This window comes from Podarcis erhardii (assembly GCF_964252035.2).
Source record: "Podarcis erhardii genome assembly, chromosome: 17".
NCBI lineage: Eukaryota > Metazoa > Chordata > Lepidosauria > Squamata > Lacertidae > Podarcis > Podarcis erhardii.
This window is the reverse complement of record NC_138515.1, coordinates 2,126,339-2,144,351: the sequence shown is the minus strand read 5'-3', so window position 1 is coordinate 2,144,351 and position 18,013 is coordinate 2,126,339. Positions and strand designations below refer to the sequence as shown.

General features: G+C 47.7%; 1 protein-coding gene and 1 long non-coding RNA gene across 2 annotated transcripts; both read left to right on the top strand.

Annotated features, from left to right (window-relative positions):
- Positions 1-9,833: 9,833 nt before the first annotated feature.
- Positions 9,834-18,008, top strand: LOC309331982. Its single transcript, XR_014152030.1, has 2 exons — positions 9,834-11,535; positions 17,644-18,008. It is a non-coding gene; the product is annotated as an uncharacterized lncRNA (long non-coding RNA).
- On the top strand, positions 11,647-12,787 carry TMEM187 (transmembrane protein 187). The gene has a single exon (XM_081844561.1). The coding sequence runs from the start codon at positions 11,812-11,814 to the stop codon at positions 12,655-12,657; it is 846 nt and encodes a 281-aa protein (XP_081700687.1). The 5' UTR covers positions 11,647-11,811; the 3' UTR covers positions 12,658-12,787.
- Positions 18,009-18,013: the final 5 nt, after the last annotated feature.

Genomic DNA, 18,013 nt, shown 5'->3' with positions numbered 1-18,013 from the left:
GAATACATGGCGTGGCTCTGCCCTTTGAGGCCTAATGGTCCATGTCAGTCCCCTCAACCACCTGCTGCCCCCACCCACCATTAGTCACGCCCCGGGTCCCGGCACACTGCCTTTTGCTTTAAAATTGCTTCTCTTGCTTTCGCTGCATCTTGCCCGTTTCTGAACCTCATTCTGGATTTAATTACTCGACCCCCGATCCGGCGGTGCTTATGTACTGAGTACAAATTATCAAAACTTTAGGTTTCATGCTTTCCTGGAAGCTGCCATCTTGGTTCCACCCCTTTGCTATTCTGTCACAAAACAGAAAACACATATGGCGCCACAAATTGCCCGGATGTGCCTCCGCCTTTTCAAACACAAGACCAAAATGGCGTCTTTTTCAAATGCCCGTATACAACTCTCCCCGCGTTCTGGGATTCAATATGGCGCCGCCGTATACCCGTATGTGCCTTCTGCAGACATATACGCATCCAAGATGGCTGCTTTTTGGATACCCGGATGGGCGGAACACTGTCCAAAAATGGCTTCACCCTAGTTCCAGTAAGCCTCCGTACTACGTTCCCGGATGTAGTCGAGAAAGAATAAACATGGCACAGCGCTGAATTACTTGGATGCTCCCGCTCCTTGCGAGTTGCTCTGTACAATGACGCGCGGGGGGGGGGTTTCCTCCCAAAATGGCGCTAGCTCTGGCACTTCTCAAAATGGATCCAAGATGGCGAGAACCATTCGAATCAGAAGCCAAACAAGATGGCGCTGACGTACTAAATTGCTCGGATGCTGAAGGCGGGAACAAACATGGCGTGTTACTAATCGTCCCTTTGGCGGCTTATAATACGGGCTTTTCAAGATGGCGTCCTAAAGCTCTCGAGGGAGGGCGACCGTCCCTCAAGATGGCCGCTGTCTGCTGGCCGGATGTGCCTACTCAAGATGGCGCCGAGACACCTCCGGTTGCTAGGATACAGAGCACCGCGAGATCCGCGCGATTGGAACACGCGGCCCAGTTTGTGGAAGACGCGCAACGCGAGTTTGGGCGCCCGAGCAGCTGCGAGGAGCTCCGAGGCGGGGTTCCGGAGCCGGCGCGCCCAAGGTGCATTTTAAAAAAATTATTAGGGCAGCCGCGTCTCGGCGCGCAGGCTCCAGATGCTTCCCGCCCGGCAGCCCCTCCTCCTTGTCGGCGCCTCGCCATTTGGTGCAAGGAATTGAGCTTCCCTCTCCAAATACAGTCTACCCTTTGTTGCTCTCGTGGCCTCTGCTGCTGCCAGCCTGTGCATGCGCAGGCGAGAAGAAGCCCCAGTGAACGGATTTGCTTCCGTGTAAATACGCCGAGGGGGTGCGCTGCAGCCTCTTAAATCTTTCCTAAATAAAAGTTCGGTTCCCGACACCGCCCCCCCCCAGCCTTACACGGAAGTAAGTGCGTTCAATGAAGCTTAGGCCCAGGTCGGGGTGGCCAGGACTGCAAGCGTTGTGTTTCGGTTTAAGTAATACTACTGTACTGATAAAGGGTCCCTCGATGCTGTCTCCTTTACGAAAAGTCGCCGGCAGGGTTTTTTTTTGGGGGGGGGGGGATGTGGAGCGGGAAATGTTGTAGCCACAATTAGCTGCATTTGTGACTATCCTCCCCTCCTACGCTTGCTTGCTCAGGCAGGGAGCCGCCTGGTTTGCTTGTTTCTGTAGCAAACTCGACGCGCAGTATATTGGGGGGGGGGGAGTACATATATGTTTTGTGGCCATAGTATGCCATTTTAGGAAGGTAGCAGTGTGAGGAGCATTTCATGCAAATAAGCAGCACTTGCTCCCCCCCCCCAAATAAATGTAGATTTGGATATATCGTTGAGCAAGTGGGAATCAGAGCATTTTTAAGACTGAAAGTGCATGACAAGAAGTTGCATCTGATTCATAGCACAGTTCGATATATGTCTGCTCTGAAATCGGTCCCTTTGAGTGCAGTTGCGCTTACTCTCAGCAGACATAGGAATGCAATCCAAATCCAGTCATTGCTACGAATAAAGCAAAACCAATGTGATACACAATGGGTTCTGTGGTGTTCTTCCTAATCTAGAACAACAACAACAAATACATTAACAGTCAATCCTGTGTTTAAAACTAAATGCTCGCCCTGAACTGGGGGGAAAGTTGCTGATATATATACAGTGGTACCTCGGACTACAGATGCTTCAGGTTACAGACTCCGCTAACCCAGAATTAGTGCTTCAGGTTAAGAACTTTGCTTCAGGATGAGAACAGAAATCGTGCTCCGGCGGCAGCAGGAGGCCCCATTAGCTAAAGTTGTGCTTCAGATTAAGAACAGTTTCAGGTTAAGTACGGACCTCCGGGACGAATTAAGTACTTAACCTGAGGTACCACTGTATGTTTAAAAACCATTACAAAAGAAATAGCAAGAAAGGCAGAAGGGGTGTTCAATCAGTTTCAACACCTGCTAGTTTCAGATGCTAAAAAACCACAGTACTTAGCAAAATGAGGGTTAAGTGTGAGGGGAGTCCGAGAGCTTGTTTGCTGCAAAGTCATGAGAGGGTGCAGTCCCTCCTGCAGGTCCCTGTAAATGAGAGCAAAGCCACCGAGAGCCAGGGCTGGAGGGCAGGTGTTTGCTCTCACAACAATTGTATCCTTGGGTGTCTTACTCTTTCCTCATAGCAGAAAGTGGCAATTGTTCCTTTATATAGGAGAAAGCTAAAAGGCACGCTGGAGAATGCCACTGGGGTTCTTGTGTCTGCTTAGGCCAGTGTTTCCCAACCTTTTTTGGGCAAAGGCACACTTGTTTCATGAAAAAAATCTCGAGGCACACCACCATTAGAAAATGTTTAAAAAATTAACTCTGTGCCTATATTGACTATATATACAGTGGTGCCCCGCAAGACGAATGCCTCGCAAGACTGAAAACCCGCAAGAGGAAAGGGTTTTCCGTTTTTTGAGGCACTTCGCAAGATGAATTTCCCTATGGGCTTGCTTCGCAAGAAGAAAGCCTATAGGGAAATCTCCAGGGACCTCTTTTAAATGCTGGCGGTGGGGAGCAAAGCCTTCCCCCCCCTCCGGCCTTCAGAAGAGGTCCAGGAAGGCCGGCGGGGGCCGAAAGGCTTTGCTCCCCACCGCCAGCATTTTAAAAGCAGTCCGGGATAGCAGGGAAGCACTTCCCGCTATCCTGGACGGCTTTTGAAGGCAGGCGGGGGGAGCAAAGACTTTTGTTCCCCCGCCCGCCTTCAGAAGAGGTCCAGGACCTCTTCTGAAGGCTGGCGGGGGGTGAAAGTCTTTGCTCCCCCCTGCCTGCCTTCCCGGGAGAGCGGAGAAACGCAGCGTGTTTCTCCGCTGTCCCGGACAGCTTTTGAAGGCAGGCAGAGGGGAGCAAAGACTTTCGCCCCCCGCCCGCATTCAGAAGAGGTCCAGGACCTCTTCTGAAGGCGGGCGGGGGGCAAAAGTCCTTGCTCCCCCCCTGCCTGCCTTCCCGGGAGAGCGGAGAAAAGCAGCGTGTTTCTCCGCTGTCCTGGACGGCTTTTGAAGGCAGGCGGGGGGAGCAAAGACTTTTGCCCCCCGCCCGCCTTCAGAAGAGGTCCAGGACCTCTTCTGAAGGCTGGCGGGGGGCAAAAGTCTTTGCTCCCCCTGCCTGCCTTCCCGGGAGAGCGTAGAAACGCAGCACGTTTCTCCTCTGTCCCGGACGGCTTTTGAAGGGGGGGAGCAAAGACTTTCCGCTCTCCCGGGAAGGCAGGCACGGGGGAGCAAAGACCTTTGCCCCCCGCCCGCCTTCAGAAGAGGCCCTGGACCTCTTCTGAAGGCGGGCGGGGGGCGAAAGTCTTTGCTCCCCTCTGCCTGCCTTCAAAAGCTGTCCGGGACAGCGGAGAAACACGCTGCGTTTCTCCGCTCTCCCGGGAAGGCAGGCAGGGGGGAGCAAAGAGGTCCTGGACCTCTTCTGAAGGCGGGTGGGGGGCAAAAGTCTAATTCTAATTTCAATGAGTGTGCCCTCCCACGGCACACCAGTTGGGAAACACTGGCTTAGGCCCATGTGGAGGTTCAAGGTTCATAGTCATGCTGTGAGAGAATGCTGGGCACTGAGTCTTACAGAGAGATTAGGAATCCATGTGCAGCTGCCCAGTGCATGTTAACACAGCAGCTGCCCAGTGCATGCTAACACAGCATTTCTGAATTGCCATATTGCCCTCAAAGGTTGCTAAATTTTGTATTTTTGTTTTACTGCACTTGGTACACAATGCTTCAGTAGGCAAAGCTTTCCTCCCTAAGTTATCGCTATACATGCTAGAAAAAAGTCTCGTCTTTTAAATGTCAGACAGCAGTTACAAACACAGGAGCAAGGCTAGAGAAAAGGTTAAGCTGAGCCTCAGGTAGTGGAGAGGTGAGGCCTCCTTGACCTACCTCCAGTTTTGCTAACCCATCTCTGCAGCTGTGGGTTTCCTGCCCTAGTTTGTGGGGTGGGAAGTGGATGCTGAGCCATATCAAACCCTGCAGCTGTGGCAGTTTCCTGGGTAGCAGGTGGCAATTGGGCATGAGAACAGATACAGGGAGAAGCACCCCAGTAGCAGTGAGAGATTATCTCTTGTCCCCCATCTGAACATGCTTGATGCACAAAGGCAAAGCCCTGTTCTGTTTAATATTGATTTGAAGCTGTTGGAAGCAGTCATTAGGAGATTTGGGGTGCAGTGTCATCTGTATGCTGATGACACCCACCTCTGTTTCTCCATAACATCTGAATCGGGAGAGACTGTGACTGTTTTAAACCAGTGCCTGGATGCAGTGAGACACTGTGAGGGCCAACAAACTGGGGCTGAATCCTGGTGAGATGGAGACACTGGGGGTAAGCAGTTCCCATGCCCATGCCCAAGGAGTTCACCTGTTCTGGATGGGGTTGCATGCCCTCTGGAGGAACAGGCCCATAATACGATGGTGTTACTAAATTGATCTCCTGCCATGCTCAGGTGACCTCTGTGACATGGAATGCCTATTATCACCTTAGGCTGGTATGCCAGTTGTACCATTTCTTCAACAGGGATAGCTTAGTCACTGTGATTCATGTAATAGTCCTCACAACTGGACTACTGTAATGCACTCTATTTCGGTCTTTCTGTGCTATTGGTGCACAATGCTGCAGTGAGGTTGAGTGGAATACCTGCACACACATACATGTGCACTGAGGGAACTGCACTGGTTGCTGATCAGCTACCGGGCTAGATTCGGGGTCTTGTTAACAAATAAAACCCTGTACAACTTGGGACCAGGTTGCCCGGAAGACTGCAAGATCACTTTGCTCATCTGGGGAAATTCTACTCATGGCACTGCATCCTACAGCAAGTCATGCCAGATGAATCTCATTTCTCACAGGTAGATCTTAGCTCTTGTCCCACACAGAAAGAGGTGAACCCTCCCAGCTGTTACCTGGGAGCTTCTGTTTCTTCTCCCAGCCTCCCATCTTGGGAAATCTTCCTTTCCCTGCCTCTCTCTCACCAACCACCCATCACCTCCACCTGTGTGCAGTCCCCTCATTAACCCAGATCAGAGAACATAAAAAAACTGTTCAGCTGTTTCTCCTTCTGCTAGGCAATGTTTTTCCAGTTTTCAAGTCCAGGTATTGCAAGCTCATTCATTTTCCCTTCCACACAAAAAGTCTAAAAGAGGTTTTTCAATTACTATTATCGATAAAAGTCAACAATATTGTTTCCCCAATCCAAAATAACGACTTTACATCCAATATTGAGAAACAATAAATCCTTGATTTTTATTCCCCCAGAAGTCTCTTCTCTGCATTCATATATTGAAACAGTAACCCATAGTTATTTACTTATTGTATATTCCCCAATTCACACCCAGATCCATATCTTCCAATCCCATTTCCTGTTGGCTTAGGTTTTCCATCTTTTTCTTTTTTAATGGCTTCCATTTCCTCTTCTTCCATTCTTTTTCCAAAAGTGTTGCCAGAGGCTTAGGAGCTTTCCCCTCTTAATTTCACTCCAAATTATATGCACAGTCTTTTCTTTCTCATCAATGTCTCTGCCAGCTCTGGGTATTTCTTAATCTCTCTGTCCATGGTTTCATTCTACTCCTCCAACATCATAACTTCATCATTTGGCTGTTTCACTCATCCAGGCACCTGTGTGGAGGTCCTGTCCATTTCATCATCTACTACCTCCAGCTTTGCCATTCCATTCTCCTGTTCTGGCAATCCTCCATCAGTGTTTTTCCCCAAAACACTCTGTGACTTCTTCAGCCTCAGCTTTGTCCATTCCATTTTTATTCACCATTTTATGCATCTCCGTTCTGAGCTCTTTCAATTGCTCATTCAGTAGTTGCTGCATGAAACCAACAGTCAGTGAAGTTTTTTTTTCAGTATTTCATCATACTGAGTGCTTTCTCTAAGATCCACACAGTCCTTGCTTATCAGAAATACATTTCTAGCATTCCTCTCTCACAGCAACACATAATCAGCACATTCACCAGTGAAGTGGAGGATTAAAAATAGAACAAAATTAAATGAAAATTCCTGAAACTTGGATCGCCTCTTAGCTGTTTAGAATCTTTCTTAGATATGTATGATTAAACCATAATTTTTGTTTTGTTTTCATCCTCTTAGTGCCATCTCATCTTAAGACAGCAGTTGGGTCATATTTCAGATGTACATTTTAACTGGCAGAGAGATAGTCTCAGTGATAATTTATAGCAGATTCAGAATTAATTGAAGAAAGAGAGGTTTAGTCAATCTTTGCCCTAAGGATTGACCTTTAGGGCTACAGTGGTGCCTCGCAAGACGAAATTAATTCGTTCCGCAAGTTTTTTCGTCTTGCGAGTTTTTCGTCTTGCGAAGCACGGTTTCCCATAGGAATGCATTGAAAATCAATTAATGCGTTCCTAGGGAGACCGCCTTCAGACCAGGTCCGGGGACAGTCTTTCCCCGGACCTCTTCTGAAGGCTGGGGGGGGGGAGGACTTTTCTCCCCACCGCCAGGCTTCAGAACAGCCTTCTGAAGGCTGGCGGTGGGAAAAAAAGCCCTTCTCCCGCCGCCAGCCTTCAGAAGAGTTCCTGCAGGGCTGCCTAGGCTGCGAATAGCAGCCTGCTGCCGGGTGCGAGGGACGCTCTGAAGCAGAGCGCCCCTCTCCCGGGGCAGACATCTGCAGCTTGGGGAGCCCTGCCGGACTTCCCCACAGGGCTCTCCAAGCTGCGGATAGCAGCCTGCTGCCCCGCACGAGGGGCGCTCTTAAGCAGAGCGCCCCTCGGGCGGGGCAGACATCTGCAGCTTGGGGAGCCCTGACTTCCCCACAGGGCTCTCCAAGCTGCGGATAGCAGCCTGCTGCCCTGCACGAGGGGCGCTCTTAAGCAGAGCGCCCCTCGGGCGGGGCAGACATCTGCAGCTTGGGGAGCCCTGCCGGACTTCCCCACAGGGCTCTCCAAGCTGCGGATAGCAGCCTGCTGCCCCGCACGAGGGGCGCTCTTAAGCAGAGCGCCCCTCGGGCGGGGCAGACATCTGCAGCTTGGGGAGCCCTGCCGGACTTCCCCACAGGGCTCTCCAAGCTGCGGATAGCAGCCTGCTGCCCCGCACGAGGGGCGCTCTTAAGCAGAGCGCCCCTCGGGCGGGGCAGACATCTGCAGCTTGGGGAGCCCTGACTTCCCCACAGGGCTCTCCAAGCTGCGGATAGCAGCCTGCTGCCCCGCACGAGGGGCGCTCTTAAGCAGAGTGCCCCTCGGGCGGGGCAGACATCTGCAGCTTGGGGAGCCCTGCCGGACTTCCCCACAGGGCTCTCCAAGCTGCGGATAGCAGCCTGCTGCCCCGCACGAGGGGCGCTCGCGCGCGGTAGACATTCACAGCTTGGGGAGCCCTGCGGGGAACTCTTCTGAAGGCTGGAGGCGGGAGAAGGGCTTTTCTTCCCACCGCCAGCCTTCAGAACAGCCTTCTGAATGTTGGCGGTGGGGAGGAAAAACCCTCCTCCCACCGCAAGCCCCGGGAAGAGAGGAGAAGCTGCGCGCCTTCTCCTCTGTTCCCGGACCTCCCGCCGCAAGCCTTCAGGACAGCTTCTCCTCTCTTCCCGGGGCTTGCGGTGGGAGGAGGGTTCCCCGCTGTCCCCGGAGATTTCCCTATGGGCTTTCGTTTTGCGAAGCAAGCCCATAGGGAAATTCGTCTTGCGAAGCCGCTAAAAAATCGGAAAACCCTTTCGGCTTGCGGGTTTTTCGTTTAGCGAGGCATTCGTCTTGCGGGGCACCACTGTATTATGCGGTGTTTGGGCAAGATTACGGTTCTTCTGTTCTCAGTCACTCACCCCATCTGAGTCTCTTGAAAGTTTCTTTGTCCCTCAGTGAGAAAGCAGCCTTTTCAGAGCACTGGAAGTTAATCCCTGTTGTGTTTATTCTTCGGAGATAATTCAATAACCTAGATTTATGGCTTGGCTGTCATCAGTCACTACATAACTATCTCTGTCGATGGAGTTTCAACAGGATACATTTAATCCACCATGGTTCCTCCCCAGAAGTCCACTAACTAAATAAATTTCAAGAGGGACAAATTCAAGGTTCTACACTTAGGTAGGAAGAAGCTGCTGCACTAATACAAGATGGGGGACACCTGGCTTGTCAGTAGTACATGTGAAAGGGACCTAGGGGTCTTAGTGGACCACAAGCTGAACATGAGTCAACAGTGCGATGCAACAGCAAAAAAAGTCTAGTGTCCCGATCAAGGGAAGTAATAGTCCTCCTCTATTCTGCCTTGGTCAGACCACACCTGGATGCCACAATTTAAGAAGGATATTGACAAGTTGGAATGTGTGCAGATGAGGGCGACCAAGATGATCAAGGGTCTGGAAACCAAGCCTGTTGAGGAATGGTTGAAAGAGCTGGGTAGGTTTAACCTGGCAAATAGGAGATATGGTAGGCATCTTCAAATATCTCAAGAGCTTTCACATGGAAGATGGAGCAAGCTTGTTTTTACCTGCTCTGGAGGGTACAACATGAACCAATGGATTCGAGTTACAAGAAAGGAGATTCCAACTACCAGTAAATATCAGGAAGAACTTTCTGTAAGAGCTGTTCAACAGTGGAACAGCCTCCTTCAAGAGGTTGTGCACTGCTCTATGCTACTCATTTCAGTGGGGATTGCAGAAGACACTTTCTAGGTTGATCTTTCCACTTGCTGGGAGGAGAGCAAGTGTTAATTGGAATTTTCTTAAATGTCATGGGCCAGTCCCTTGAATTATTTTTTATAGCAGGGATGGGGAGCCTGCAACTTTCCAGGCATTGCTGGACTACAACTCCCATCATCTTTGAGTGCTGGCCATGCTATCTGGGGTGATGGAAGTTGGGGTCCAAGAGGATCTGGGGGGCTACAGAGTCCCCATTCTATTTTATAGGGAAAGTGAAATCATTTTCAACAAAGTTGAAAAAACCTGGGGCTTATGCCCGGCTAACTATTGGAAGCCAGCGCAATAACATTGGCTAATGCAAGTAGACTTTCCCGGCCTCCCACAGATCTGCTCTCGAGGGTCAAGAGAACCCCCAGAAGAGCGAGCCGGGGAGGAGAGGGGGATTATTCCATCTGACAAACAGAAATGCTTGCACTGACAAAACAATTATAATAGCAGAACACTAAAGTCCCCCAACAGTATTTCATTTTTAAAGTAAACATTCAAGATGTTTGGGGGTGAATAATGAACATGAATCAGAAAGTCACAAATGTCTGTATGTTACCATCCTTGGGGGTTTAGACACATGTAGTATTTTATTCATATTTGTCATGGTGTGAACACACTTTTTGTCGTGTGCTCCACACAAAGTGCAATACTTCCCAGTTCTATTGCATCCCTTTCACGCAAGGTGCCCCTCCCCCGAAAGCGCATTGACAATGGTTTTGTGGTGCATGGGCTTGACTTCTGCAGCCAAAGGACATCTTTCAAAATATATAACTTGTGAACAACATGCTTTTCTAATTAGCAACAAAGATATGTCTAACAAAAGCATGGGGAAAGTTGTGACTACAGTGGTACCTCAGGTTGCAGACGCTTCAGGTTACAGACTTTGCTAACCCAGAAATAGTACCTCGGGTTAAGAACTTTGCTTCAGGATGAGAACAGAAATCGCGCACCAGCAGCGGGAGGCCCCATTAACTAAAGTGGTACATCAGGTTAAGAATGGACCTCCAGAACAAATTCTTAACTCGAGGTACCACTGCATTCCAATACTCCAGAGCTGGTTGGGATGTAGATTTAATGGGGGGAAAGGCTGGCTATCTTAAAACTAGGGCTGGTGAGAAACAGATTTTGGTGATATTTTGGACATGTTCATCGGTTAAAAGAGTCATGACAGATGTTGAAGAATATGTTATAATAGTTTTAAGATCATCATCTTATAGATGTAACTATGTCCCATTTAGTTGCATAGGGCTTACTTCCAGGAAACTGGGTACAGGATTTCAGCCAGAGTCTGATGCTTCTCATTTTCCCTTCCCTTTTTGTTAATGATGAATTAAAATCTGAATATATTTGTTTAAAAGACTTAAAAATTCATTCCTTCTCTCATTTAAAGCACCCTTTAAACTGCACATTTAAAGGGACATGTCCTAAACTAAGAGAGCCAGTGTGTCACACATTGGGGCTAGAAAGACTCTAGTTCAGAGGTTTCCAAACTGTTACCCGCAAGCTTCATTCAGGTGGTCCACTGCATGTCTCTAGATTTGTGACTGAAAATGGAAGACCACACATCTATTGTGTTAAATATTCATAATGAGTTTAAATTGCATTTTTATTGCTTTTATTTCTTATTTTATTGCACTACAATTTGACTTCTGTGGAATAGAATAAATAGAACACTGTACTTAAGAAGTAAAAGAAGCAATGAAAACAGAATTAAAAACCATGCAGCATCTAGCAAAGCGCATTACAGTTGCTACAGAAAAATCATTAAGACCCTCAGCAGTTTTTAAGAGGTCCAGGGGAGAAAATGTTAGGGATCCACTTGCCCTGGTTCAAATTGCTGCTCTCAGCCCTGAAGCTGCCTGGGTGACTCTAGGCCAGCCACCTTCTTCCTGTACCTAACCTGCTTCATGGGGCTGTTGCAAGGATAAAATGCAAACTGCCTTTACCTTCTTAGCGGAAAGGTAAGCTATAAATATAATAAATAACATTCCTCATTAATACTGCCCTCATATCCAAAGAAACTTGATAACCAAACACTTCCTGAATGATATTTAGACTCGGTACTTCTTGTGTGGTGGGTTGTTTTGTTTTGTATTATGTCGTTTTTGAAGAACTGACACGGGTGCTGCAGAGGTTCTTTTAAAGGCGCTGGGAGCAGGGCCTCTGCAGTAAAGATCCAGCTACAGGATGTCTTGCAGGCCTAACCCAAGGGACCACCTAGAGGCTGGCAGCTGCTGTCCCCATGGTTACAAAACACAAGACCTTGGGAAGGAAGCAACCTTACCCCCGCTGTGCCGTGATGTCACCAGCAGCCAATCCTGCCGCTGCAGCTGTTTCATAACCACATTCACGGGAAGCAGCGTGACTGGAGCGGCTGCCAAGGAAACCGAGAGGGCCTATGCAAGTAAGTAGTTCTACACAGGCACCAATCTCTGCTCTGGGGGGGGGGAGGGGAGGGGTGGAGTGAAGAAGAGAAAAGGCCAATAATGCATTAAACTTGTCAGATAAGAGCACAGCTGTCCCTCTTGGTCATGAATGCCCATTCACTCCGCCTTTTTTGTGCTGTTTGTAGGGGAAGGAGAATCAAAGTCCACACTGGGATAGGAAAACACCGGGCTCGGAAGCCTGCCTCGCACCACCTGTGAATTGCATTTGGGAGGCTTTTGCCAAAGCAAGCAACATGTTACAGCAGAACAGTTGCTGCAGGAGCAGTTCGGCCATCATTCCGGAAGAACCCTCCAGAACTTCGGAAAGGACTGTGAGGAAACCAGGAGGCAGAGAACCTCTCTTGCTGGTGTCTGGAGGTCTCCTGCTGTGTGTGGGACTTGTGGCTTCAGGAGTCTTTGACGGTGTTCACACGGAAGTTGGGTACGAGTACTATGCTGAACCAACTGTGTCAGGATTGCCTCCTGTACTGGCTATGCCTGCCAATTGTTTAGTCAACTTGGCCTACATCTTTCTGGGCTGGCACTGGCTGCCTTCAGGTGACGAGAGAGGTCAGGCATGCTACCTCCAGGAGCTCTTTGCCCTTATGGCGCTTGCATATGGGCCTGTACAATGGGTGCGACTCTGGACACAGCATCACTGGGCAGCTGTCTTAGATCAGTGGTTGACATTGCCAATTTTTGCTTGGGGTGTTGTCTGGTGTCACTTTCTGGAGCACGGGTGGCAACCAGGCACTTTCCTGGCCATGGAAGCAGCTTCACTGATGAGCTATGTTCTGGCATTGCTTCACCCCCAAGGCTTTGAGATTGCATTGAGTGGACATATATTTATAATTGTTTGGAGAGCACTGAAGGCGCAGAGACATTTGGGTAATGCCCGGTCGGCTTGGATCCTGGTGCTAGGATTGGTCTCTTGCCTGGGCTTTGTAAGCCTCAAGCTGTGGGACCAGGAGCTGGCACAATGGGCACCTTTCCACCGGCTTACTGGTCACTTTTGGTCCAAGATCTGCGATGTGCTGCAGTTCCATTTTGCCTTCTGCTTTTTTACCCAGCTGAGCAAGCGCCAGCTCTGGTCTCAGTGAATTAGTCCACAATCGTCACATGCCAATTTTTTTATAAACTTAACAGTCAAAGTACATAACATTAGCCATGGCTGCAATGGCAGAGGGGTTTTAAATTGCTGGATCTGAAATAAAAAGCTGCACACAGAAACTTCTCCAGCCTCCCTTCATGTGCAAGAGGGCCGGCAGGGGTGTTGGCAAGGACTTCTTTCTACAGTGTTGCTTGTTCTGTTTATTTCCTGCCCAAGTAGAAAGGTTTAGCTGCGGAGGCTTGTGTCCACTGGGACCGGCAGGGCAGAAGACAGGGAGATATGTAAGCAGTAGGTAGAAACAGAGTCCATTGATTCTAGTGCCAGCCTGCTAGTTCTACAAGGGCAGCACTGAGACCGAGGAGGAAGGTGGCAGCCAGAAACACCCTCTATACTGATTCCAAGTAAAGGCAGGTGGGCTGGGAGGAATCGAAGGCTGAAGTTGCTGGGCCAGAACCCTATTTGCCACCATGGACCAACCTCCACCGAGTCTCAGGGCAGGCAATGAGGCACTTATTAAAACACCCAACTTCACACCTCTCTCTCTACATAGACACACAGAGAGATAATGTGTGTGTACGTACATACACACATAGTACCATTAGGAAGGTGTGCTGTTGATTTGAAAAGCTGTGATGGAGTATCAGGGAGGTGATGGTCTCAAAGGGCTGCCAGGCACCAGAATTTAACCTCTGGCCTAAGTTTGTGCCACCCTCAGCCTGCTTTCACATAGGTGAATGAGGGGGGGGGGATTAAAAGATCACTGCCCCACATTATTTTTCTCTCACTTGAGATTCTCCATAAACAATACTGGTGGCAATCTGTGTGTGTGTGTGTGTGTGTGTGTGTGTGTGTGTGCGCGTGCCTTTAGTTGGCATATGGCTTTCAAGGGATAATCTCCCAGAAAATGCACCCTCCCCTTTAGACCACTGTTTTATGAGGACACATTTTTCCTTTTCCTGTGCTGTAGAGGATAGAAAGCCTGACACCAATAAAGGCATCATAAATAAGTTTGGGAAATAGATGGGAAAGAGGTCCGTATTCCTGCTCTGGAGTTTATTTAGTGAGAGGCTTTTCTTCTTCTTTCTTACCAAGTGCTGCTAGGATCTGTTATCTCCCCCAACAATCTTCATCTTTGTACTCCCAGTCTCCATAGAAAGGTGGGTCCAGGCCCTGTAAGTCCAAAGCAGCACTTTTGAGCTTTGAAAATAGTACCAAGCCAGTGCTATAATGGTTGTTCCATATGTAGACCATGGGTAGGCAAACTAAGGCCTGGGGGCTGGATCCAGCCCAATCACATTCTAAATCCGGCCCGTGGACGGTCCAGAAATCAGCGTGTTTTTACATGAGTGGAATGTGTGCTTTAATTTAAAATGCATCTCTGGGTTATTTGTGGAATTCGTTCGAGACTTCCGGGTTAGCGCCTCCGGCAATGGCGGAATTTCTCTGATCGGGAGGAACTTGCTCCATGGAATTCAGGGTCTGGCCGCCACGGCGAAGGCGGAGACCCACTAAAAATCACAGGCGGGAGAAGCCTGTGAACGTGGGATTCGGCTGGCACCTTTTGCGCCTCCCCTACTCGCGGGGAGACCCGGTTTCGGGGATCCGGAGCGATGTGGGGTGAGCAGCGCGGTGCTTCGAATTGACTGCTTCTTTCACAGAGTGAAGCCGCTGTTGCCGGAGAGCGCTGACTTTTTCCTGTGGACAATTTGATTCTAAACAACTACCCGTGAGTAGAATGGAAAATTGGATTTTTAAACATCTTAATTTGGCACCGAAATGGGGAGGTTTCAAACAGGAAGTCCGCCTTCCCCTTTTGTAAATAGATTGAAGCAAAGAATTTGCAAGCTAAAGTCTTGGAAAGTCCTATGTAAAGGATTAAACTTCCATCGGCTAAAATCATTAAACCCCCCTTGGAGGCAGGAGAAGAGGGGGAAAATTTTGGATCATGTAAGCCTGCAGGAGAGAGTGAAGAAAGTTGGATCACCACCGCTCTGAACCTGGAAACGGACTGCTAGTAAGATTGACATTTTTGGGAAAGTTCATTGACTGTGACAGGTAGTTAAATAAGAGAAATACATTGTTTCCATTGTCTCCTTCTGCATTTAAAAAGGAGTAAAAGTAGCTGAAAATTGAAACTAATTTTACTGCTTGAACTGTGCTTAAAAGGATTGATACAAACAGAAATTGTTTCCCTCTAGAGGGAGCTTTTGAAATTGTTACAATAGTTGGGCTGGTGGAATCTCCAGCTGCAAGAGAAAACCGTGAGATTGACCTTGGATCGCTTGAGAATGTCGACAGAAGAAGCCTTAGTGATTGCACTATGCAAGATAAGTCAGTCATTGGAACAGCTCCATAAGAAGACGGATGTGATGAATATTAAAATTGATATTTTGGGACAAAAAGTGACTAATTTGGGACAAAAAGTGAACATCTACACACAAACTATTCAGGAACCGATACAGGAATCTACTCTGACATGCCAAATGGTGGAGAAAGCGAGGGAGAAAGTTGTGGTTGTTGAACCTGAAGTAATACAAGTGGAGAGGGAGAGAGCCCCAGCCTTACAGAGGCAATTTGATGACTACAAGTTGTTGCCCTCTATGATTGAATTCAGAGAAAGTCAGATTGGAACCCTGCATGGACTGGAGAAGGAAAGTTGGATAGATCATCTCATGCAGGGATTTATTGACCTTTGGGATCTGGACCTGGGTCAGAAGGAAATGGGAGTTGTGGGGACCTTCAGATTTGGAGGGATTTTGAAACACGTCCTGAAATATCTTTTGGATTTTAGTTTTAACCACGGAGGTGTGGATGAGATGTCGAGAAGGAATAAAAACATTGCTAGGTTGGAGCTCCCCCGAGACCTACTCTTCAGCATCAAAGAAAGGAAATTAAGAACAAGATCAGCAGAAGACAAAGTAAAGTGTATGTATAAATACGAAGAAGACTTGCAGAAGGGACCTGGAAAAGAGTTAAGAGCCTCGGACAGAAGATCACCAGGTTGATGGACTATATGGAATTGACGGAAATGACTGGCAGAATCCAAGACCAGGGAGAAGAGACGGTGGAAGAAGATTGGAAAAAGTTTAAAGTTTATTTATAGAAATATGGTAAAATTTATGAGTGCTAGAAAAATGTTGGAATGAAATTATATGGCTTTAGTAGAAGTGTTATAAGGAGTTAAGCATAAATAAGTATTATAGTATTAATGGAAAATAAGGTTAAAATAAGTTAAGATATTTATATGACAGAAAATAGTGAAAGATGGAAAAGAATTGCTGAAACAATTAATAGAAATGGAATACAAAAAGGGAGGTGAGAGGAAGTCGATGAAACAAGGGAATGAAAGATAAGGCATTGAAATGGTATGATGTATGTTTTTAAAATTGTTTTTGTTCTGTTTTGTTTAGTTTAATGCGTTAATGTTGTGTGGTGTATTGTTTATATATTGTATTGTTTTTTCTTTCGTTTTTTTCTTCTTTTTTCTCCTTTTCTTTTTCTTCTTGCTTGTAAGGTTTAAAAGCAATAAATATTATTTTTTTAAAAAAAATATTTGTGGAATTCGTTCATTCCCCCCCCCCCAAAAAAATATAGTCCAGCCCCCCACAAGGTCTGAGGGATAGTCTCCTGCTGAAAGTTTGCTGACCCCTGCGCTAGACAACTATGGGTACCTCTGGACGACGGAGTTTATTGGTTGTTAGTCATCTTCTCACCTCTAAGGATCCCTTGGGTTGAGATATAGCAATTGCCATTCACACCTCTGCAACTCTGGGCCTACATTATTATTGCATACTCGTGTACGGCTACCCTTTATTATTTTATTTCCAATCCTGATTCCTATAATTCCAACCTTAGCATTTGCCACATGCAGTAGTATTGGAAGAGTTTCAATACAAAACAAAACAAAACCCACCCAAATGATCAATGGAATGAAGAAAGATTGCAGCATTTGGAACTTTTTAGAGAAAAGGTGAGTAAGAGGCGACATGATCAAAGTTTATACAATTATGCAAGGAGGGAGAAAGGGGATAGAGAGAGGTTTTTCCCCTCTTCATAACACTAGAGCTCATTGGGAACATCCAGTGAAGTTGAACGTTGGAAGACTCAAGACAGATTTTTAAAAAGTACTTCATACAGTGTGTAGACTATGGAACTTGCTCCCCCAGGAGGCAGCGATGGCCACTGACTTAGATGGCTTTAAAAGAGGAGGAGAGGTCTCTCCGTGATACTAGCCAGGATGGAGGCAGCAAGGCTTCCTAATACCAGCCGCTGGAAACCACAGAAGGGGAGAGATGCTCTTGCGCTCAGGTTCTGCTTCCTGGTTTCCCCCAGGCACCTGGTTGGCCACTGGGCGAACAGGAGACTGGACTAGATGGCTCCTTGGCCTGAGCCAGCAGGCTCTTCTTATGTTCTTATGCAGAATTGACATTTCCCATGATCCTATTCGCAGCAAGTTTAGGGCTCTGTCTACCAGAGACCACCTTTTCCCTGTTGTTCCACAGTAACTTTTAAGACCAGCCACAAGCACATTTTTGACAACCCTATTTCTAAGGCATGGCTGAACAGGCAGGGCACATATGACTTTTTATTGCTGTGAGACGCCAGCAAGATCATCCTCTAATCATGTCACTTGCATTGTCCCCCACAATGTCCAAGCAGTAGATAGCGTATGACTGCAAGAGTTAGGTTTTATGTGAAGTGATTAGATTCAAACTATTCAGGAACTCGTATATAAAGCAGTTCACAAGTATCTGAGCTTCCCTGCCACTAACAAATCAGAATGGCATTGGAGCCACTCCATGAATTCCCACCAAGGCCCGCAACTGATGCTTCATAAATCAGACTATACAGAAAAATCAAATAGGATAAATAAGATCATTAGACATTTGTCTAGTGAGTGAGAGAGGCAAAGGTCTCCAGTGTGTCCTGTGCCATTCTAGAATGAAGCAGCTGCCCTTTGGCTTTTCTGATTCAGGCAGCAAAATGTTTCAGCATGCCAGCCCACCATGCAGATTCAGTTGGGCAGCTTGCTGGTGCTACAACTGACTGCTCCAATGCCAGCTCTGCATGCAGAGACCAGGGGAAATACAAGCAACTCTTAATCATGACTCTGGCCACCTGCAGCACCTACAGACACCTCTTTACCCTTGCTTTGACACACGTTAAAAGGGTCAGAAAGAGAGAATAAGCAACTGTCTGACCATCCTATTTGGGACTTTGGCTTCCATCTTCTTCCTTTGTGACTGTCTCATCTTCTCATCCTGGTAAAGGGGGAAGAGGAAGGCAGGCAGAATTCACAGTATACTGGGAACATGGAAAATAAAATGGTTTTTCTCCTTCTCCCT

Bases quoted from the DNA above. Each gene is read 5' to 3' on its own strand.
- TMEM187 (XM_081844561.1), top strand. From the start codon at position 11,812: ATGTTACAGCAGAACAGTTGCTGCAGGAGCAGTTCGGCCATCATTCCG.